The 24,477-nt window shown below is 32.5% G+C and overlaps 1 protein-coding gene across 1 annotated transcript; it reads left to right on the top strand.

Annotated features, from left to right (window-relative positions):
* The first annotated feature begins 3,409 nt into the window (after window positions 1-3,409).
* Window positions 3,410-22,845, top strand: LOC124366921 (katanin p60 ATPase-containing subunit A-like 2). The gene is made up of 10 exons (XM_046823525.1): window positions 3,410-3,561; window positions 8,501-8,571; window positions 10,068-10,206; window positions 10,853-11,212; window positions 12,703-12,871; window positions 14,919-15,031; window positions 16,800-16,996; window positions 18,739-18,898; window positions 20,826-20,928; window positions 21,364-22,845. The coding sequence occupies exons 1-10, from the start codon at window positions 3,505-3,507 to the stop codon at window positions 21,498-21,500; spliced, it is 1,506 nt and encodes a 501-aa protein (XP_046679481.1). The 5' UTR covers window positions 3,410-3,504; the 3' UTR covers window positions 21,501-22,845.
* Window positions 22,846-24,477: the final 1,632 nt, after the last annotated feature.

Here is a 24,477-nt window from a genome sequence, read left to right on the forward strand (position 1 = left end):
TTCAATTTTAGATTTTGTGTGAGAATGTCAAGGAGATTTACATTTACAATACAGTAGTCAACAATTTGGGAACTAAGTGAAGCAGATGGCATTGAAACCGTATCAGATCCAGGGAAAAGTGTGATGTTACTCCGAGAAACAAATGAATCACTTAAAAAACTATCTAAGTTTCCAGTATCTATTAAAGCCTCCGATTCATGTTTTTCAATGGTTACTTTAACAACAGCATCATGCTTTATGCATGAAGGAGAAGCTGCTTTTATAATAGCAACAAAATTTGAACTAGTCGTAACAGCATTAGAAACTTTAATGTTGCTTTTGTTTAGTCTCGACCTACAAACCTTAGAGTACTGTCCGGATTTAGAACAAATGTATATTGCATCTTTAGCAGAACAGTTTATGCGCAGGTGCAAACTGAATCCATAAAGTAGCATTTTAGCAGAAGGGACAGCCAAAAGCTGTGAGTCTTTTATTTATGGGTATTTATGTGAACATTTATGGGTATAGTAGCATTTACAACAACATCAACATTAGAATAATATGCTGATTGATTACAAGCTTCTTTTAAAGCAAGAGCCTAATTAGAAGTTTGATCTAGAGTTAAAGTATTAATTTTTAAGAGCCGTTAACAAATTGTTGAAGATGAAAGTCCACTTTGAAAAACATCTTGAATCAAATTATTTTTGTGATTTTCAACAGTAACTGCTGAAAATCTGCAATATTTGCTCAGTACTTTTAAAGTCAACAAGTATTCAGTGATGGACTCACCTGATCTTTGCTAATGTGAAGCTAGATGATACCTTGCAAATATTTCACTTGTAAGTTTGAAAAGAAAGTTAAAACATTCAGGTGGCATGGTATCCAAGGATTAAGAATGTCAAAGCTATTCATAGAACCGTTATGAGTAGGTTACAAAATGGCTTCAACCTTATCGAAACAAAAACAAAATTTTCTAATGGGAATTTTAACAAGCCATGAGCCATTCCGGAAACACCTTTGGAGACTAACACTGAGTGATTTAGAAGTCTAGATTTTGCAATGAGGATGAGGAGTCAGCAGACCATCTACTACTGATTTTTGTTTTTTTTTTATTTTTCAATATTAAAATCAATTAAGATTGTGTAAATTAGAAAATAAGTTGACTTTGCCTATTCAATGTAAAGTTGTCAATGGCAATACAATTCTTGATTCTTGATCTCCGGCTAGCTTTACCAGCCATCTCAAAACATCAACTCAGGTGGATAAGGGAAGGCTTTCCCTGAGCCCTGTAATGTAAGAGAGGCAGACCCCATAAAGCTAGTTAGAGGTCTGTTATAGCTTGCAGCTGGATGGAATCTAATAGTTAGGGGACACAAAAGACCTCAGGTCACAGTTCATTAGACTTATTAGCCATACCTCAACAGGACAGAGAAACTACAATATAAAGTATCACAGGGATCCATACTCAGACAAATTTTATTTATGGTGTATGTCATCAACATTATTTCGTCACTACAGATCGGGAAACTTGTAAAGTACGCAAATAACTCTCTGTGACAGTGAAAAGTCATCAACTTTGATGAAACCAAAATCAGAATAATTCATTTACACAATAGAACACAAAGGTTTTCTTTATTAAGTCAAAACGTCAGAATAAAAAATAATTATACAAAAGCAATTTAACAGAATTGTTTAAAATAGAGCATACTACCTAAACATAAAAAAAGAGTACACTCTTGTAACAACATAACAGAAATGAGTTTTAAATTATTTCTACTATAACACTATTGGTCTCATCAAGACATGATTATCATGAGAGCCTCTTGGAAACTTTAGAAAGCCTTCCCAATCAAGTAAGCCCAAATCAAGTAATAATTCCCAATCATAACTCATAATCTTTTTAAATATGTTTGAAGCAGTTACTTTTTAGAACAATGTACCTTTGAAGATTTGAATAGTTGTGTTCAACAATTCAACCATTCTCTGCACTCTTTGGACCGTGACTATGGTGCAGCCATCATGTTAGATGAAACCATGGTTCAGAAAGTTAATTCAACTAAATTCCTAGAAATACACCTTGAACAAGGTTTGATATGAGATGTTCATATCAATACTGTGTTTTCAAAATTATCCTCAGGTATTTATGTTTTGTGAAAGTTGCCTAAATACTACTCAGGTACTGATGACGGTGTATTATTGACTGATTTATCCATTTTTGTCCTACGGAGTAACACTATGTGGTACAGTCCCTTTGTGTAAATCTATATTTTTTTAATCTAAAACACTTCTATTTGACTTGCTTGTATGGCAATGATGTTATTTTTTAAGAAGGATGAAAATCACATTTTTCAGTAGTATAGTATATCAAAGAAAATACAACAAAAAAGAATAAATATTTTAATTGTGAACAGCTTAATTTCAATTGAGGCATAGTACCTTTTTTAAGGACCACACTGACAGCCATATTGATTTTTGCCATAATAACAATATTAATCTGCAAACAATTTACAAACTTATATTTAATTAAAGAATTTTTGGAATTGTCTCATTTTAAGTATATGATTAATATGTATCTAATAATTTGTTTTATTGATACTTTTATTGGTTATGTAGTAAAAATCTCAAACTATTTTGCACTACACTGTATTTAATTAAATTAAATACACAATTTAATTAAATACACAATATTTAAAAAAAACATACACTTTATAGTAAAAACTAAAAACATTAAGGTTATTCCATTACAGCTGGTTGTTAAGACATTAAAGAGTAAACTTATTATTTTAATCATGTTGAATACTATTGAATAAAACAATGAATAGAACTATGGCAGATATACATATCCAGATATTTATAAAATAGTGTCAGAAGGAGAGCTTTTCATGCTAAATATTTTAGTATTTTTTGTTGGAAGAATAACAAAGAGGAAGAATACACAAAAAATTAAAATATTAAGTAAACATATTTAAGTACCAGACTACAAAATTATAATGTAATTATGTTTAGTCCATTCATATTTGGATCAATTGCCTTTTAACAAGTGTATGAATGAGAACAGAAATGAGAAATTTGGATGACCAGTTGTGTTAAAGAGACTACTGGTTACTTGATAAGATATTTATACTCAACTCATAGTGGTTCTATCAATGCCTAAACAGGTTATGTTCATTTTTCTAATTTGAAAATGGCAGCTTTTTGTAATTATTTAAACCTTAAAGCAGCCATTTTATAACACATATTCCAAAAATAACATTATTAAATATAATTAATGAGCTGCAGAATCATACAAGATGAGGCAAACATATTTAATCATCATTCATCATAAATTCCATGGAGTTATCAATAACACTATAAATAAATGGTTGGCTACATCAGCTGGTACACTGAATCAATCAAGGAATTCTGGTTGCCATGGCAACTTCAAACTTGTAGCAGTAGATGCAACATCTGAAACAGTTAATTATTTATTTACATTGTGTGTTTGTTTATTGATTTAGCGGTTAATTAAGTGGAATCAGATTTATAATGACAACAGATTTAAATTATTCAACAATCAAACTAGCTCATCAAGTCAGAGATTTTGTAAGTATTTTTAAATTTTGTTTCTAAATAGGCATTTTATTCAAATCAATATTTTAGTTATAAAAAGTGTAATTAAATTTGAAATATTGTAGGGTACTTTGTTGGGCTAAACAGAGAGGCCTCATATAGATTTAAATAACTGAATTTTGGGTACTTTGGGATTATACCGACCACACCCAGACATGAATCGTTATTTCACATTTCGTTTCTACTGATTACTAGATTAGCGTAGAACAATATTTCGTCAATATAAAACAGGAATTGTCTTATCGCAAACACCTCCCCATCCTCAGACAGAGGTCAAAGTCGAGCGTCTAGTAGATAACGTGATTGCAGAGTCTCGCCGCCCGTTCAGCTGGTGCATCGCTTTGTTGTACTTCCGTGTTTTACCTCTACATTTCTCCAAACACAAAAATTCAACAAAAACAAACGTTTACCAAACTAAACTTTTTATTAAAAAAACACTCAAAACTTGTTTTTATTCTTGATCACATTCCGCCACCCAAAATGCGAGTGCCTCCGGCCATCAGCGCGGGCTTCGGCATTCGGTGCTGCCCCGCGCTGATGTCGACGACAGAAAAACATCCCTCGAGATAGTACCTATCAGTAAAATAGGAAATTCTAGAGGGGCTAATCAGAAATATAAATTGAATTGTAATGGAAAGGCAATGATGTACCGTGCAAATCACGTGATGCCGCGCGGCCTGCCGTAATCAGGATTCTCGAGAAAGATAAGATAACAGCGACAACAATACCGATCACAATACCTGGAAATGCTTGTAAGTTTGTAATTTTGTAATTGAAGAGTTGTTTTTTCGTTCTATCATGTTTGTTTCTATAAATTTTCTATTTTTGTGTTCTTCATACTGGTGTGGTCGGTATAATCCCAAAGTACCGAATTTTGTTTTCTTAAACAACCCATATAATTTCCAAAGCAAAACTTTGAAATAGGGTTTATAAGGTAAAAAATACAAGTGTGGATTTGAACAGTATTGTAACTAACAGTATGTAATTAAATGTGTGCCTTATAACAAAATAATATCTTAATGATTTTTGTATGAAAATAAAATTTATTCAATACAATCAGGAAATAATTAATTTCAAGTGTTCTTTTGGTTTTACAATTTCAACTGTATCTGCATTTGATTGATGAAATTAGAATAGTAAAATATAGCAACTATGATTTGTAACTTTCTTTTTATGCAACATTGAAAGTTAAATTAAAAATGTAACAGGAGTTGATAATGTGCATTCAGGATTGTTTCACTGCAGCATTTAAGGAGTGAAACAAATTTGAGTTTTGTCCCTTCAGAACAATGTTATACCTCAAACACTTTTACACCCTATTTTTGGATGTAGAATTATAGAAGATGTCGCATTGTCGAGTCACAATTAATACCATTAAAAACACTTAAACCTTTTTCTTGTGAAGTGTAAAATTTTTGAAAATGTAATAAAATAACTACAAAAATGTTTTTAAATAACCAATACAAATTATCTAAAAAAAAAAAAAAACTAAAAAGAATTTGGATATTTATTATGTGTACATATTTTTTTATATGTCATCTCCTGTAACCCCATGGCTACATATAAGGGTTTAAGATTAGTCTCATGGGGTTAAAACTAAAATGGTCAACAGTGCAGTTTAGTTTTCAAATGCTATTTCAGGAATATCTTCAGCTTTCTGCCATTTTTTTAAGTATAAAAACTGGATATTGTTAGTAAACAAAATAATATAAATGTTTATTTCCAGTAAAGATAAATATTAAATCACATCTCAATGCTAGCTATCTTGCATAACAGGTCATTGAAGTTCACTGCTTTCTTAATAGTCTTTGCTCATAAAACAAATTGGTTTTGCATAAATAACAGTAAAGAACAAATGAATTGAGACAATGGCTCACACTAAAGCTTTCTTGCCATTTACAGTAACACTCAACAGAAGCGTTAAATTGAGGTTATGTTCAGAATGCCAATATGTTTTATTCAACATAAGGATGTAGATTTGTCTGATTGTCTAGCATCTTTAAGGGGACTGGTCAAATTTGGTCCATTTGGTCAAAAATACCGATTTTTTGTTTTTTTACATTTTTTTTATCTATGTTTTGTCCTCTTTAATTTGAAACCATTAGAACAAACTTCTGAGCAATAATAAAATAATTATGTGCATTTTTGTAATGCTGTGCACGCTTTTCTGGCTCGTAAACCTGCGCCGCACGAGTACTGAGAAGTTACTTCAACACTACATTGTTATTGTACTTTATTATAGTAGGTCTACCTATTTCTAAATAAACATTTAGAATTAGGTAATAAACAAAATTAAACCCATCTTCAAAGATTTATTTTCTCCTGTGCTCTTACAAAAGTGTCTGTTTGATGGCACCCAAAATCCTTGTGAGTCGCTCAACAGTGTGATCTGGAATAGAATTCAAAAGTCTAATTTTGTGATGATTTCTACACTTGAGTTTGGTGTTTATGAGGGTATAGCTACTTTTAACAATGGAAACATTACTAAATGTAAAATACTAGGCAAATTAGGAATTACACCAGGCATTAATTGCATAAAAACCTTGCAATCCATCGACGAAACGAGAATCGAAGAGGCAGAGAAAGCTGTAGAAGAAATTAGAAAAAAGTGCCGTAAGACGCAGCAGTTGGCTAAAAGGAAGTTGAAGGACCAGTTTGAGGAGCAGGAAGACCAAAATCAGCCTTCATATGGTGCAGGGATGTATTAAAGTAAACAGAATCCTCTGTGTTATAGCAATACATGTTTTACTCGCGATTCCCGAACTTTTGTGTTTTTTTTTACATATGTACCTGTATCTCAAAAACTATAAAAGATATAAGCATGATCTTTTTTTGTTTTATTCCACATAATATGCCTTACATTTTGAACAGACAACTTTTTGAAATACTGCTTGAAAAAAAAATTATATCTGATCATATGAGGAAAAAATAACAAAATGTTATATATATTTTTATAAATTACCAAAACCTTTACCTGATGGAGTTTTTATAACCCCTCTGCTAAAAATGTAAAGAAAAGGTTCATCTTCAAAATAAAACAAAAATTAGTGCTTTATCTTTTATGGTTATTGAGATAGAGGTACATAAAGTTTGTTAAATTTAAAATTGCAGGAATAGGACAATCCCAGTCCCCTTAAAGAGTTTTTTTAACCACCAAGAAGAACTGTCACCATTTGACATGGACTGTAAAAGAAAGGAAGTGTAACTGGAGGTCCTGTATTAAATGTGTGTGATCATCTTATTGTCATTCACAATCACTTGATGTGCAGTTCAAAATGAACTCTTTACATATTTTTGACATCAGAGACACCTAGACTTCTAAATATAAACACATTCACATTGAATAAACCCTTCCCATCACAGCCCCATTATTTTGTGCATCTTGTTAACTCATTCGTGCAGATATCACATTTTTTGTCTTCTCAATGTAGACTTGAGTCGCAACTACATGTCATTTTGTAGACTTCTGGCGTACACCGTGGAATCAGGTCTTTTCACTAGTCTCAAACAGTTCTTCAACTTTTGCTGGCTTGAATATCGTCTCCACGTCTTTAATATCCTCCCAATTTTATCAATCATTCCTTGAATGTAAGGAAGATAGGCTGGTTTTAGACGTTCTTCATTTTGACTTTGATCTAAAAGTGGCACATTTTGACACACAATATTTATAATTTAATTTTAAGCGTCTTAGTAATCTATGCAGTAATGTACCATTCTTCTGGAATATCTGAATCTGACATTGATCCATCTATGTTGGAATGTTCTAGATCTGATTCTTAAGAACTACAAACAAATTCAATTTGCCTTGGTTGTGTTACACTTGTCAACTTCTAATTGCAGTTGTCAACCTCCATACATACCATGGGATTAGTTGGCTGAAGAACTTTAATGATTGAATTGTTCTATTTTCCATTTAGAAATTATTTGCTGGCTTTCATCTTATAAACCGGCTAACTCTTATAATACAAATATTAGTAACTGAGTTTCTCACTGAGCAATTGATGTGGTTATGAGGAACAGTATTCTTCTGAAAGTAGGGTATTGTTTAAAGTACACTAATTGTTTTCAGACAACTTCATCACTTTGACTACTACGTGGCACAACATGTAATGTTGGCACACACACCACAGAGTGCTCCTGTGACCACTGATTCTTAGCGAACATGTTAAAGAAGAATGTTTCTGGTCATAAGAAATTTAGATGATCTACAGTTATGGATCACTATAAAGCATATTTATAACTTTGAAAGAGGGATAAAAGTAGAACTAAACCACTTTAGAAAGAGGAACATTTCTTAAATCTTTGAATGTAGCTAGAAGTTACCAATGGGAGAGTTTAGTAGACATATTAGTTATTACTTGATAACTGAGTTAAGAAACGTCAAGCGTGGCTGTTCCTTGAATCATTGACTGTTGAACAATTCTGTTCTTACAGGTAACCTGTCCTGCATAACCAGTTGTTATAAGTGTCAGAGTTAAGTGTCAGTCTTAACTCTAACTTTGTCTGTTGAAATAGGACAGGCTTTACCTTCTTTTCAAAGCTTAAACTTGCCAACACTTCTACAGATATATTAGCTATCTATTTTCAAAAGGATTTTATCTTACTTAGTAACATCTGATTTTCTCTGATGCTTCAAAATTCAGTTGTGACTAATGCTTTAATGTGACTTCTGAACCCACGATGGCTGAAGAGGTGTGCTGCTTACAAGGACAGGCCCTCTCTGTGGTTACGCAGCATCCACGCTTGAATTGGTCATCTTGCAAAACTGCTGTTTCCACTAGTACTATTGGCATTAAGCTAGAAATAAGTATTTCATCAACTTTTTTCAGACAAATTCATAGTGTTAATTAATGATTACTGGTACCTATCAAAATATCAACAATGAACCATTAGATTTTATTCTGTATTTCAGGAAGAAAAACGTCTTCAGGATCGTAAAAAACATACGCTGTACCTGGTTCACCAGTATCTTAAAGATGAAGGGTAAGTCAAGTTCATTTTCACAATCTATGTTGTGCTAAATGTTACAATAATTAAATTAACTGAAATAAATCTTCTACCTTTTGAGATTTGCTTATAATGATATATGAATGTGTTGTGTCACGGGCACAAACATGTCTGAAAGAGATATTGTTAAAAGGAAATAATATATACTGCCTTTTTTGCTAAAAAAGTTGTTTTTCTTAGATTTAAGTGGAAACTTACGGTTAGGGCTCCAAATTTAATATATTTTAAACAAAGTGTATTATGATGAGTAGGCTTGATGGAATTACATTTCAACAACGTTTTATGATCGTTTTCATCAGTTACATACCGGTACTCCTTCCTTTATTAACCTTTTCATTAAATGTTCTTTTATTCTTATCATTCCTAAAATATTAAAAAAACAAAATTCAGCTTCTTGAAGAGTGTTACTTGATGATTAGCACCAATACTGTTTGCTACATCTGAGTGACAACTCCAGTTTGATAGGTAAACAAATAGGCTACACATTGAAGAAAACTTGTCTTTAGTTGTGAAAATTAGCGTGAATCGCTTCAACTTTTTCAAACCTTGTTCTCACAGTATATGAACTCAAAAAATATGTTACTTTGTGCTAAAAAAAACTAACAACATAATAGCAATATATAATCAATTACTGTATTGAGGGGAAGGTATTCGGTTACACAGTTTTTCACCCCCCCACTGTTATGCCATTAACAATATCTTATTATTTTGTTGATATTAATAAGATTCAGTAGTTAGTTACAGTTATTAGATTGAGCTATCTTGTCTGTCGATACCCTTCAAATAGATGTGTGGTGGGCCCGGGCAAAATTGTCTGAAGAAAACCGGTCTGATTACAGACCTGATTATTGTTATTGTAATATCTAGAGTGTTTAAACAAGACTTGTTTCTGGAACTATCAGACATATGAACATCTGATGTGAAAAGAGAACTCCTGTATGTTATGTATTAGAAGCAATACTTTTTTTTGGTTACGAAATCGGCTGACAAAGTACTAATACTTACACTAATCAAATTTTTTTTTCCATCTACAGAAAATCCAAAAAAACCATACAACAAAAACAAGGGTTCTTGGTGTTTTTGTGTGCGATTTATCATATTAATAAAGATATTCTGGTTCTGGTCTATTTAATTTATTTGATAAACTGTACATTCCAAATTCTATTTCCATAAGCCTTGGATAAATAAATGATAGGATGTGTATCTAAATAAATGAATGCAGATTCCACATTCATGGAGGCCTCCTCCTACAGCCAATTCTATACTCAAAAGAAGTGTTGTTCCCTCTTCCAAGTTTATGAATCTCAAAATCCTAGCCATTAGGGACATTTACGATTATGATTTCTCTCTTACTACCAAGATGTAATCTTAAACTACAATAAAATCTCTATCACTTAACTATGGTTTGTGTTATTACATCTAAACTGTCATGGTGTATTGTCGTGGAATCAGACGTATTATATTGTTAACAGATATAACGAAACGGCACAACAGTTTGAGGCAGAAGCCAGACTGAGCAACCAGTTTGCTGTGTGCGACAACATTGACTTGTACACGATACTGCAAGAATTTGAGTCCTACTATTTCTTGCGCTTCCAAAAGTACCCAAAGGTAAAACATATAAATAATGTTAATAGTGTATGTCATTTTCATTACAAAAATATGAATAGTAAAAACCTGTATTGGTTGAGAGTTTTCTTAAGAAAAAAGAAAGAAGAGACAAGAAGACATGGTTGCTGGTGAGCATATTAAACTTTTTCCTTCTGGAATAATTTCAGTTCATAGACTTAGCTGTTTCCACTAGAAAATCACAAATAAAAGAAAAATTGCTCATTAAAATATAAAATCTTTCATAAATCTTATAAAAAATTATGAGCAACAATCATTAAAATAGCCAAGTCATGATAGCTCATCACAAAATAATAACTTATTTGAAACCTTGCTATTGATAAAGATTTACACCTGGTAGTAAGACATTCTAATGTATTTTCGTTCTGGGGTAAGGGTTTACAGATTAAAGGGGCATTTCTCTCCAAACCCACAGAACGGTGTCTAGGATGTCTATCATCCCAACCCTAACGTGAATCTCTTATTTAAAAAGATTGGAGAGCCTACAACTATTTCAGATTGTTGTAGTTTACTAATATAAGGAATGAACATTGATCAAACAACAGTTTTTGAGAATAAGAATTGCCACTACACAAAAGTATAAAAATTAATTAACCATCTTAATAATTTCAGTGTTCCTTTTCATCAGGTATGCAAGAAGATTTTACCTGGAGGAGGGGATGCTAAGGGAAAGTTACAACGTAGACCGACATTGAATGAAAATGGCTTTGAATGCAACAAACTGATTGCAACCGCACTGTCCTGCCCAAAACAGAACAACTATAAGACACCTTCCACCACTAAGGTTGCTGCCAACTCAAACAGAAACAGGAATAAATCTTTTGCTTCTGATTTTGACATCACAGTTCTTCCGTTGACTGCCCCCAATCCGAATGTCCATCTGCAGCCAATTGAGTCTGATCTATCTGCAGAACGGATCGTTAAGCCAATAGCTGGATTTGATGGATACAACGGTGAATGGAAAGAGTTTGCAGATATTATTTCTAAGGTAAGGAAATAACCTTTATTATCTTTGGGATGAGTAAAGAAACTGAAGTTGTGTGTGGAAGTATGCTATGCCACTTTTCTACAAGCACTTCTTGAAATTCCTTCTAGCCCTAAAAAAATCCAGTTGAAAATAAATGTTATTAAACTCGCCCTTAAAATTAACTTTTCTTATCTTTAGTTAGACATATTCCATGGTTTTCTACCTCTGTTGCCTGCAATAGGTGAATTATGGAGCCAGTTGTAAGAAGTCATAAAAGTATTAGGTTTAAAATTGTTCTTATGGGGTCAAAGTCAAAGTTTTTCATGTACCTTATTCTAGGTCATAAAATGGTAGACATCTCATTTTAAAGACATAATTAAAGTGCATCCAAATGTTTTACCATGTTTCATGTAAAATGTATGCAAAAAATAATTTTTTTTGCACCAATACAAATATTTAAAAATAAAAAAAGCGTTTGAATGTGTATTATTTATAATTATGTCTTTTATATGGGACTTCTCTCATACTTCTATGTCCAATTCTATGGCTTTTAGGGGTATACAATGAAAATGGCCACCAGTAGAGCCATTCCTTAAGGCAATAATCAGAAATATTTTTACATAGAATAATAAATTGGTTTCTAAAACTAAATCCTCCCAAAATTATAATAGAGGAACACCGTCTTCCAAGAATATATGTTACTTCTTATTTGTTCTGCATAACTCTTTGCCAGTTTCTTTGCTAAACTTTGTTCAGACAGTAGCAAAGTGAGTCAAATAGACATATTTCAAACATTTTATTTTATGATATAAAAACGTACAACATTATTAAAAAGTAATACAATATCAAAGGTTGTAAAATGCTAATAGAATAACCAAATTTGTTACGAACCTTTTACAGAAATGAATAATACAAGTGGCTTTCTAAAGAATGGTTGTCAAAGACAACAAAAAGGTTTAAATAGTGTAGAATAATACACTACAAATTAGTCATATACAATTATTTAACACAGCAATTTTAATTTACAGTTAAACTAACACAATTAAAATGGTGAGCTAACCCGATAAATCAATATCATTCAACTATACAGTATACTAGATACATGCTTACTTTGGTGATAATGATATGATCTTAAGTCGATAACACTGGTTGAAATCATTAACATATATACTTAATTAATAAATGCAAAAAAACAAGATTTAAACTCTGTTATTAGTTTTGCACCAAATTTCAAGGAATTTGATTTATCTGACCTCTATAGGAAAATCCATTGAAAGAATAAAATGACAACACTATAATATGTTATTAATTTATTTATAGTTTCAATTTGTTTATTATTTTTATACAAATCCATCATTTCATGTAATGAAATAGACAAATACCTTAGTGGATTGTCTTTGGTCTTGTAACTAACCTTGGTCTGAAATGAGAAAGTAATTTCAAATGAAATGCACACTATGGTAGACTGCTGCTGAAATAAACTTTGGCTAACTAACCAACCTGTCCTGTAGGAAATCTTTGTCCAAGACCTGAACGTGAGATGGGAAGATATCATGGGTCTGGACGAGGCCAAGAGGCTCCTCAAGGAAGCCGTTGTCTATCCGACTAAATATCCAGAGTTGTTCACTGGGATACTTGCTCCATGGAAGGGTCTCTTGCTCTACGGACCTCCTGGTACAGGTAAAGACTCCAAATAGGAGGATTGAACCCACACCTGTGGTCTACTTGACTAATTTCTACTTTTTTATCTGATTTGTATTTATTAAAGTTTCTTACTTAGTACCGTGTGACAGTTAAGATCACTTGATCATTGCTATTTTTACACTACAGTTGACTGTGAAGAATTAACATCACTGGGATTCAATATTTGGTGAATTGGTTAAGGCATTTTAAAGTATGCATAAATTATCATTTCTGATTATTGCAGCAAATGCAACTTCCATTTGAACCCACACTGGGCACAGCAAAACCAATGTGTCACTAAATCTGGGCAACCTTATAGATATCCAGGAGCAGCACATGATGAACCGCGAATGTTGAGATTATGGATTGCAAGGGTAGTTCAAGAGGTCTAGTCTAATGCGGGACATGACCGTTGGGGTTAGTTGGGCTCACTAAAAGTCTAAGTTTCTTGCTAGCCTAGACATAAGGTCATACCACCCACTTCCTGCTTTGAATAGTCCACACGGATCTTGACAGGAGACGGCCCCTCAACCCAACCTTACCCATCCTGTCACTCTAGAGGCAGCGGGTTGACAGGAGACGGCCCCTCCGCCCAACCTTACCCATCCTGTCACTCTAGAGGCAGCGTAAAGGTCATTTTAGGACTAGATGCAATTTGTAAGCTTCTTTTTAAGAGACAGAAATAAAAAACGTAAAACCTAATCCATCATTGGATTTGCCTTGACATTGTGTACAGATAACTTTTACATGCTGAACAATGTGCAAAGTTTGATTCAATGGTTGTCAGACACCCTGTGTAAATTTATAATTTATATAACATTCTATGTATTGTAAATCAAATAGAAATATATTTTCTTTGAATTCTGAAATAGTAGCACTCACCTTATTACCAATTAAATCAAAAGGGGCCGTCTCCTGTCAAGATCCATGTGGAAGAATTTAGGGCATTAACCTCAGTCATGTCTCCTAAGAAGAAGGTGAAACCACCTCTGAACCAGCCTGTATGTTGTAAAAAGAATAAGGTCTGTTGCAGATCTGTCAACGGCCAGGGTCGCGTATTTTGCCCTATTTGAGTCTGTTGTGAGGTATGGTTTGATAATATGGGGAGGGTCAAGTATAGGAAATATGACTAAAGTTCTAAAACTTCAAAAGAAAGCGGTAAGAATATTGGCAGGTCTAAATCATCTTGACTCGTGCAGAAGTGCTTTCAAAGACACTGATTACAATAGACTGGGCGAAATTCATTCATATGGAACCCGCAATGTGACAGACTTCGTCTTACTACCTCATCGACTCACCATGACTACCAAGAAGCCATCTTATGCAGGTGCAAAATTTTACAATCTCCTACCAAGACACCTCAAGAGCATAACAAGAGAGTCAGCGTTGAAGAGGAATCTCAGTGCATGGCTTGCTGACAGGACGTTTTACTCCATCGAGGAATTTTTAAACTAGACATGACATTTTTATCTTTATCCATGTTTTAAACTAGATAACATTTTTACATACATATTGACACATATTCTGTACTCGATGTATATGAATAAAGTTCTCTTTGATTTGATTTGATTTGAAAAGGTGCTTACAAAAAGATTTTTGATAAAAAATGTTGGACAATTGTCAGAAATATTTCATTCAAATTTCAATTGTAAGGTTTCAAAAATAATTGTTTAATTTTTAAACACAACATTCTAAATAGTTAGTTGTTGTTTTGTATAGAGATTAAATACAATTTTATAAAACTGGAATTGGAATTCAATTATTGTGTTGAATACTTTTAATGCATTTTTCTTTCAAACAATATCATTTTGAAAAATGGGGAAAATGAACATTTAATGTTAAATATTCTAATAAATGTCTTTGAATTATTTTTTTAACTAAAAAGATTAAATGGTTAATTTACTTTCTTTCCTTACAACACACAAACTTATGTTTGGGAAATCTGCAAGACGGAGGCTTAAATAATAAGGAATTTTAAAATACAAGTAGTGTCTTACAGTAAATTTAGTAGTATTTAATTTATTCAAAGTGTATCATTTAACAGGAAAAACACTTCTGGCAAAAGCGGTAGCAACCGAGTGCCGGACCACATTTTTCAACATTTCCGCCAGTTCTATTGTCAGCAAATGGAGAGGGGACTCGGAGAAACTTGTTCGGGTAAGTTTGATGTGGACACTAAAACAGCCTATGTGAACGTACTATTAGGCAAGCCTAATAGTGTATATGTTGCTTAAAAGTTCCTAGTGACTTCTAAGCATATAATAATATTCAATACCAATATTAATCCACTTTATTCAAAAAAGTACAAAATATTGTCAACATCAATAAATTATAAAAAATAATTTAGAGCATAATATGGTCAAATATAATAAAATATACTTTTAAAAAATATAAGTTTTTTTAGTTGTTAATTTTAGAAATTATGAAAAACTCATAAAGAGAATGGATGGCCTTTTTATCATAGTAATTTTTAATTTTCTTTTAAATTTGTAAAAACATTAAATTTGTTATCTTGTGGTAAATGTTGTAATAGCTTATAAAGACATAGTTAGGTCATAAAGTTTTCACTTGTGACAAAAGAAATATCAGTTCTATTCCTAGTATTATAATTATGGTTGTGGCGTAATTTATGCAGATTTTTATAATTTTTTTAGGTGTCAACTGAAAAATGTATGGACTAAAACTGTCATTATGCCTAATTTGTTAAAATGGTGCTTAGCTGACTCAAACCATTTTAGCCTGTAATAATCCTTAGGTACTGCCCGTTTCTGGGCACCTTCCTCGTAGCCCAGCATCTGGAATCTGATGCTGTCTTACACAATCAATTGTGCACCTGATAAGACAATGAGAATACCTCTTCACCTGAACTGCACTATATTTTTATATCTTGTAGTCTAGATGTCTCTGAAACGATGTAAAGTTTGTTTTGAGCTTCTTCGTTACCGAGTTTTATTGGATCTCTTCAGACAAACATGACTGCAGATTCTAGGAGTTAAGTCTGAGACAGCGTCAGATTCCAGATGCTGCACTAAGAGGCAGGTGAACTGGAGCTAAACTCAACGACCACAATAATTTATCATCTTACATGAAAGTATGAAATATTTTATGTAGCAGGTTCTTATGGAAATGTAGATTTCTAAAGTTAATTGTGACCATTGAATTTTAACCAGTGTATTTGTTAGTTATTTAAAAGCACCAACAAAATCACAGCTCTACATCTAGATTTGTGTAACATTTTTAAAGCTCAAGAGTAAGAAAACTTTAAGATTCAAGATTCTTTATTTGTCTTTAAACGTATATAAATGCAATTGACATCGTCAGAAAATTCATAATATTCATATAACTAGCCAATACCAAATTCCTTAATTTCTTGTATACATAATTGTTCAATAAGCCTATGATAAAATAAATAAATAATTAAAAACTAATGTACAACTACAATAAATAAGTTCATAACATAACAACAATAAATAGAATATATAAGAAGTAATAACAGAGAATAAAACAAATAACAACTCAACAAATTTGTAATGGTGGCATCAAGATTGACACAGGACAAATGCTCATCAAAAGGCTTTGTCCAATGAGAAATATTAAATAAATTTTAAAAGAAACAAGAAAGATAAAAACAGTAGACTAAAATTTTATTTCACTAGTGTCACAGGACAAATACTCGTAAATTGAATAAATGGCTTTGTCCTTCAACCAACTACTTATAGAAGTTTTAAACTAGACAATACTAATTCTCCATGCGTTATCAGGCAAGTTGTTGAAAAGTTTAATTTCCATGCATAAATTTAAAATGTTACGGTACTGGAACATCTGAAATTCACAATTTAAAATACTGTTCGGATTCTGTTGTGTCCAGAAATAGGCATGACCTCTCACATTTGTTACATCCTGATCAACAAGGAACATGTTGCAGGTGATGTTTGAGGTGGCCAGGTACCACGCACCGTCCACTATATACATTGATGAGCTAGACGCGCTAGCAGGCCGACGGGACAGTGCTGCTGAACATGAGGCGAGCAGACGACTCAAGACTGAGCTGTTGGTACAACTTGACGGTTTGGCGCAGTCAGACGATCGCGTGTTCCTGCTGGCCACATCCAACCTGCCCTGGTCAGTGACAGCATGATGTTGTGATGACTTGGTAATCTTTGAATGGTTTACCTTATAAATGAAAATGTGTGTACCAACATAGGGCACGAAACATTAACTCAGTATACCACATTGAATAAATAACTGATGGAAAGTCGGATAAATAGATATTAATTGGAAACATACAAGTAGCATATAATTGTCTTAATGAGAATGATACAATGATATGAAAATACCCAGCAGGGATCACTTCTGGCTGGTTTATACCTACCAGTTGAACCCACCACTGGGCACAGCAAAAACCGATGTGCCACTTCAATCTGGGCAACCTTATGGATGTCCAGTAGCGGCACATCACTAACCGCAAATGTTGAGATTCTGGGATTCATGGGCAATTCGATAGGTCTAGCCTACTGTGGAGGATGGCTGTTGGAGTTGGTGGGGTTTGTTCCCTTACCTCAGAGGCTCTTGTTAACCTCAACAAGGGTGTGCCACCCCCTGCCTACTTTGACTGGAGAGGCTGGTTCACAACTGGCCTCCCTTCTTCCGGGATGACTTTGAGATGTAGTGCCCTAATTCTTCCTCATGGATCTCGATAGGAGGCAACCCCTACTCCCTAACCTTACCCATCCTGAATATCCTATCACTCCGGAAGCAGCGCAAAGGTCCTTACAGGACTAAGTGCAATTTATAAGCTTCTTGTCCTAAAAGAACAAAAAAAAAAAAAAAAAAAATGATATGAAAAAACAAGATGTTAAATACCCTATTAAAAGGGTTGCCATTTCAATTTATTTCTTTAACATTTACTAAATAGACCATATGATAATGTTTGTATAAAAATACATCTAGGATTCTTTGTTTGACGGTTTTTTTGACAATGGAAGAATTGTGAAGGAAACAGGATTTTTCCGGACGTTTACCATCGTTTAGTAATACAAAAAAAGGTTTGTTTATTTTAACCTGGTTTGTAATTATGTGTTAGGCTAGTTATTTACCTGAAGAAGAGATCAGATTGCAGATCTCGAAACTTAGTGTTACTGACTTTTTTGTATCACTGAACAATGGCAAATGTCCGGAAAAATCCTGTTTCCTTCTCATATAGGATGAAACCTAGTTAAAAAAATGCCATGTTACAATTGTGGTCTTTTAAAACAAATTGTTATCCCAAGTGATTTCCCTCCTCTAAGTATGAGAATAAACACATTGTTGGGACCCTCAGTAGTGGCAGTTACATGTTTAAAGTTATATTATAGCTACATTTTATAGTTCTGTTGTTGAAAATACAGTATGTTCAATAGAATGTTTGACTACTCCCACATTCAAAATGATTTAATTTCGTATCTAAGCCATATATAATTTTGCTTAGAATATATTAGTTTATACAATTAGTTTAACTCCTGTGAATGCTTAAAAGCTGGCCACTACACAATTAGGAAACTTTAATTTGAAGAGCTAAAAAGATTTCTTGTGGTACGGTTAGTTTAAATTAGGATTTCAAGTAACTTTCAGCATATTTTCATATCCAAAGACACTTTCTGTCATTGATTTGCTCATGCTTTAATAAAAAATGTGCTTGTAGACAAGGGAAGTTGTTAGCCATCACCATATTAAACTTGTACAACATGGTCAATAGAGGTGAATGGGTTACTCTATTCTACAGCACTTATTCACATATGCCATATGAACCGACACAACGTCTATCAGCCAATTAAATTCCACAGTTTGTTTTATCGTTGTTCATGTTTGCTTGTCTGCGATTTCAGGGACTTGGACCCCGCAATGCTGCGAAGACTGGAGAAGAGGGTGTTGGTGGACCTGCCCAACTGTCCGGCGCGCCGAGAGATGATCAAGCAGAACCTTCCCCCTGTGGTACTCGATAGGCCAAGACTCACTGCCGACTTGGATTACGACAAACTGGCCGAAGTATTAACCTAACTTAACATATTTAGTATGGCTTTAAAGAACTGAACTGAATCGCAAACATTTAGGATGATATCAAAGTGTCAAATCCATCACCAATACTTCCTTGATCAATGGACAATAACAACATAATCCCCTATTTAGTGGGTTATTTAAAATTAAATTTGTTAAGTGAGAAACAATACAACTTATTCTCTTAGATGGAATAATGTGTACAGTAAATAAAAAAAGACGTTCCTAGTTTTATTCTAATCAATACTTTGAGTAGTGGTCCATTAAAGGGAAAATTCCTCTTCCTGTAGTGTTGGTAAAGTACCAAGCTCTCTGCTATTTCATTCTGTCCTAAAACTACAAATAATTTCTGACAAAAGGGATCCGTTTGTTTCTTGGACTTTTTAAAGTAAACACTGTCATCACACGTCTCAGTTTTCTTCAGTATGTTGTAATTTACATAAGCCATAATCCAATTATTTTCCTGAACATAATTCACTCAGTTCTTTTTCTTCAAGATCCAACTTGTTCAAAACCACTTGCAAAAATTAAACTATGCATGTTTGGATCATTATGAAACATAATGCTGTTAATCACGATCAACTACTTATGAGATTCCAAGTTTTTAATCTATGAAATTATTAACATTACCATCCTTTAGGACTATTCACTCTCAGGATCATCTTTGATGTCCATACAACCTTAATGATTTGTTTCCATTTGATTGTGTCCAATACTGCTTCCTTGATTTGTACATCTTGACTCTGTGTGGCAAACAATTGACAAAATATTACAAAATGCAGGAAAAGAGGCAAAGTTGATACAAACCTTTATGCCACGATATGCTGCTATGAATACAGTCGCATCTTATTGTATAGTATTTTCAAAATCTCATTGATATCAGATGATGGTTTTTGAAGCAAAATACTGAATGTAATTTTGGCAAAATGGTCTAAAGACATTTCATAATCCGAGAAATAAAAGTAAACCTTTGTCTGAAAATAATTCTAGAATTTGGTGGGTAAAATGGAAAGAAGTGGCAAAGGGATTAGCAGTGTAGCCAACTTCAGGAAAGGCATTTTTTTCTTCAGTAAACCACTGGTTGAATGCAGGTGATTCCAAGAACATTTTAACTCCCACCTTGTATTATCGATTTATTCATAATTTAAGATGATCTGGTCCTTGGAAAGATTACTAGTTAATAGTTTTTGACCAGTCAAATTACAAATTTCATTGTTTTATAGTTTGAACAGAAGATATAGAAAAGCCAATCCTCATTTCTCATATTTTATGGGAGTTAAACTTTGAAACCATAGAACATGGGAGATTCAGACATTGAAATATTTTAGGTTGAGGGGTGATATTACCTTTCTACAAGTGAAAATTCAGAGTCCAAAAGTATTTGACCAAGGTTAAAATAATGCCATATCAAATTTAAAAAATGACCACCAAGACACAATGAACATATATGAAAGAGTGTACAGTATATGGCAATGTCTTTACCAACAACTAACGGACTATATTCAATTTTTTAAAGAATAAATATTGATTTTTCATGAGGTTTTACTGAAACAGAACTGATTTAGGCCGTAAATCAACAAAGGAATAGTAAAATAAATCGTGAGTAACTTTAAAATTCCTTATCTAAAACAAAACTTTTAATGATTACAGAACAATTTGTAACCAATAATTGGACCCTTTAAATTTCTCTATTTTGGAAATAAAAATGGACAAAGATTAAAGAACAAGAACATAAAAAAGTTTTACAGAATGTAATGCTCTAAATAATGTTTTTATTGTTATTTGAATAACGATCTTACTTAGTTTTTAAATATTTGTAATAAAGGTTTTATTAAAATAACTTTTGTGACTTCAGTGACAGATTTGAGATAAGTGCAACTTGTACACCAATACTTACTTCTTTGTTTTCTGCAATCAGAAGACCGCAAGTTACTCTGGCTCAGATATCAGACTTGTGTGCAAAGAGGCAGCAATGCAAGCCATGAGACAAGCCTTTGGACTGCTGGAGTCCAATGCCACAGGTGAGATAAAGCATATAAATATATGAGAAACAATGTAAATTCAATTGTTTGTTTCTTAGCCTTAAAAGTTTCAGTGTAGGGCATGTCACATTGCATTAGGATGCTCTTACGTTCCTGCCTCCTAGCTTGAAACAGATATGTAAGTTCATTCCCATTGTTTATGCATTCTGTTATTACGTGTCTTTGGAAGCTATAAAAAACATATTATTACAGCATCAGATTGTATGAATTTAAATGTAATATTTTATCTGTAATTAATAGTTATAAGTACATCTAGACTTTGTGTTGTGCCGAAATACTAACGTTCATAATACTTGTAAAAAGTCTTATAACAATAAATTGATTGATTGCTATTCACCAACTACTCCGGCATACCAAATTTAACCACAGCTAGAATGGCATAGATATGAAATTAGATGTCTAATTTTTCAACAGACAAAGAGGTGGGCAAGGTGCAGTTAAGGCCCATGACGACATCGGACGTTGAAGTGGCTCTCTCTCGTACCAAACCCTCCAACTCCTCAACGCTCGGCAAGTATCGCAAGTGGCAGACAGAGTTTGGTGCCACCTAGCTACAATCTTCTCGAGTATAAGCATCACCCTCGCCGCGAATCACAGACACCACTACATAGTCTAAATGATAATCAAAAATTTAACTTAATATGTGCTCAGTTGTTGTTAAACACAAAACAGTTTTAAAATTGTTGTTTTCTTGTACAGGAATTTATTAATTAATTGAATGTTGGAAAGTATAAGTATATTTATTGGTTTTATCTTTCAAATTTATGAAAGATTAAACATTTTGTTTCCTAAGTTGACCATGGGATTTACACATTAAAAATGTTTATTATGCTAGTTTAAATAGTTCTTATGACACAAAAGGAGTTAAAATAAACCTAATAACGTGCAAACTTTAAACCTAATTTAAAGCGAATTACCTTTCATTTGCTTAACCTAACGTTAAGCAAATGAAAGTAATTTAACGTTGATGAGTTGTAACCGTAAATTTATATATAGTGTTATACGTATTTAGTGAAAGCGAATACAAGATGATCAAATTTTATATGGATAAAGAATTACTATCTTTGTGTTATATTTACTGAAAGTGAATACAAGACGATCAAATTTGATATGAATAAAGAGTTACTACATTTGTATTATATTTACTGGAAGTGATTACAAGATGATCACATATTTTGATATGGATCAAGAATTACTATCTTTGTGTTATATTTACTGAAAGTGAATACAAGACGATCAAATTTGATATGGATAAAGAGTTACTACATTTGTGTTATATTTACTGGAAGTGATTACAAGATGATCACATATTTTGATATGGATAAAGAATTACTTTTGGAAATATTTAGTTTACTAATGGTAAACTCGTATGTAAGAATTTGTAATATATCCGACACCTACTTTCTCTCTATCTTCATGATAAAAGTAAAGGGTCGTTCAAGACAGACTATGAACGTTGATATGAACATACTATTGAAAATGAAGAAATACTTTGTTTTGTGACAGGGTTTCAGCTGCTCTTGACTGATATAATTCAGTTCTTAACTGGAGAACTCACATTTCTGAAACCTTGAGAAAAAAGCTCACTTTGTGATTATGATTTTGTAACAAACTAATGTTGATGCTAAAACTTCAATGATAGTGTGTTATGCTTATATGTATAAAAAACACGTAAAGATTCCAAAAATGTTTTAACAATGGAGAAATTTTAAAATGCATGGTTTGAATTTCTGTTTAATAAATGTTTTATGAAACTTTTCTTGTTGCTGCTAGTGTTATCTCTATTTATATAGTGTATTCATGATCTGTTGGTGGCAACAGATTTTTAAATGTTTAAACAATGGATTAGTTTAAAAATGAATTGTTTGACAAATAAAAGTGTTCTAGTTGCTAGTGTTTCTCTATTTATATAGCGCATTCTTAAATCTAATTTTGTGTACTTATCTTTAGTATACCTGTTATAGTGTATGAATATGTGATAAATAGTTTGAATTTGTGGTTACATGAAACATGTTGGCAATTGGCTTTTTGGTATTGTTAGATGGAACAGCAAATTTTTAACCCTCCTAAGTGGTAGTAACTATAGTAATATTGCAACAAAAATAAATTGCAAAATTTTATTTCCACAGTTTTGCAAATTAAAAGCTTTATTTAGGTAAAAAATTTTTAAGAAACATTATTTTAATTTAATTTAAATACAATATACAACTATAAAAACAAATTTGTAAGCAAAGTTTCATGGGACTTTCACGATTTCGAGACAAATTGCAGAGATCTTTATCCATTGCATTCTTCACATTTATTATTATAAGAATAGAATAAACTGAGAACTAAAGATACTAATATTATAGGATATCTAAACAATGTGAATAGCTTGCTATTAAACAACTGTTTAGTATGCCAATGTCAATGCAATCGTGCATACAGAAGTTCCAACATCAGGTTTCTTGCATCTTTTTCATTACAAGGCAGGGATTCTTAGACACTTGAAAAGTTTAAAATAAAAACTGTGTCTAAGCATTCTTTAACAAAAATTTGACAATTATGTGTACCGTAGTCGTAATTATTTATGCTGAATCGCGGTAGGAAGTAGGCTCTTTGTTAACTAGACGCGGTGTGTGGACATTGTTTGTTGGTTCGAGACCGGTCAATCAGCTGATCGAGTTATCTACGGCGATACGTTCCGAACCTGTTGGGTGGAGAGAGGGAGCGCAGTCTTGAAGCCACAACGAGAAGGTGCAGACGTCAGCAGAGAAGTGGTGGTTCTTCCTCTAATCCTATAGTTTGGGATCTAGAGTAATTCTTTTAATCGGGCGTAAATTTAAATCAAGTTTTAAATTTTCTTTAGTGCGTTTTTAGTTTCCAATCAGCCTCCATAGTCTTCAAAGTAGTAAGTCCCGTCAACCCAAGGTCAACCGTCAAGGTTTAGTTAATACCTTTTATTTTTATACTGTTGTAATTAGATTTCTAAAGTTTCCCATCTTACAGAGTCTGAGAATTAATTCAATTTTTGAAGTATTGTGAATTAAATTTTGGTTGTAAAGTTAATATCAAGTTTTGTGTTATATTGATTTTGAATATTTTGAGAAGAGAACTTTTTATTTTATTTTGTTAATTTAAACCATTTTTGGAGAAGTATACATTTTTAGTTTCATTTTAATTTTAATTCTTTTTTTGATCAGACTCTTAATTAGATTTGATCGATTGTGAGAAGTTTTTGAAGAAAATCAAATCTAAAGTTTGTAAACTTTGTTAAAATTTTGGTGAACTCTAATTCGGAATAAATCAAGTATTTCCGAAAAGTTGTTTTGATTTATAAAGTATTAGCTCTAAATTAATATAATATATGTGGTATAATAACGGTACATATGAATCGTCATACGAAATTTTGTTTTTTTTTTTCAGAAACAATTTTTGTATAAGTAGGTGTATTATATAGCAATCTATAGCTAATAGAATGATCAATAACAGAAAATTGAATAAGTGGTGTTCACTGTATTTTATTATAACATTGAAGCTAAGTTTTTG

Source organism: Homalodisca vitripennis, chromosome 7 (assembly GCF_021130785.1).
Source record: "Homalodisca vitripennis isolate AUS2020 chromosome 7, UT_GWSS_2.1, whole genome shotgun sequence".
NCBI classification, from domain to species: domain Eukaryota; kingdom Metazoa; phylum Arthropoda; class Insecta; order Hemiptera; family Cicadellidae; genus Homalodisca; species Homalodisca vitripennis.

What these genes read in the sequence shown, in the direction of transcription:
- LOC124366921 (XM_046823525.1), top strand. Translation starts at nt 3,505, where the DNA reads ATGACAACAGATTTAAATTATTCAACAATCAAACTAGCTCATCAAGTC. An exon ending in CTCATCAAGTCAGAGATTTT is followed by an intron (nt 3,562 to 8,500) that starts GTAAGTATTTTT and finishes TCTGTATTTCAG; the next exon opens with GAAGAAAAACGTCTTCAGGA. An exon ending in GCTGGAGTCCAATGCCACAG is followed by an intron (nt 20,929 to 21,363) that starts GTGAGATAAAGC and finishes ATTTTTCAACAG; the next exon opens with ACAAAGAGGTGGGCAAGGTG.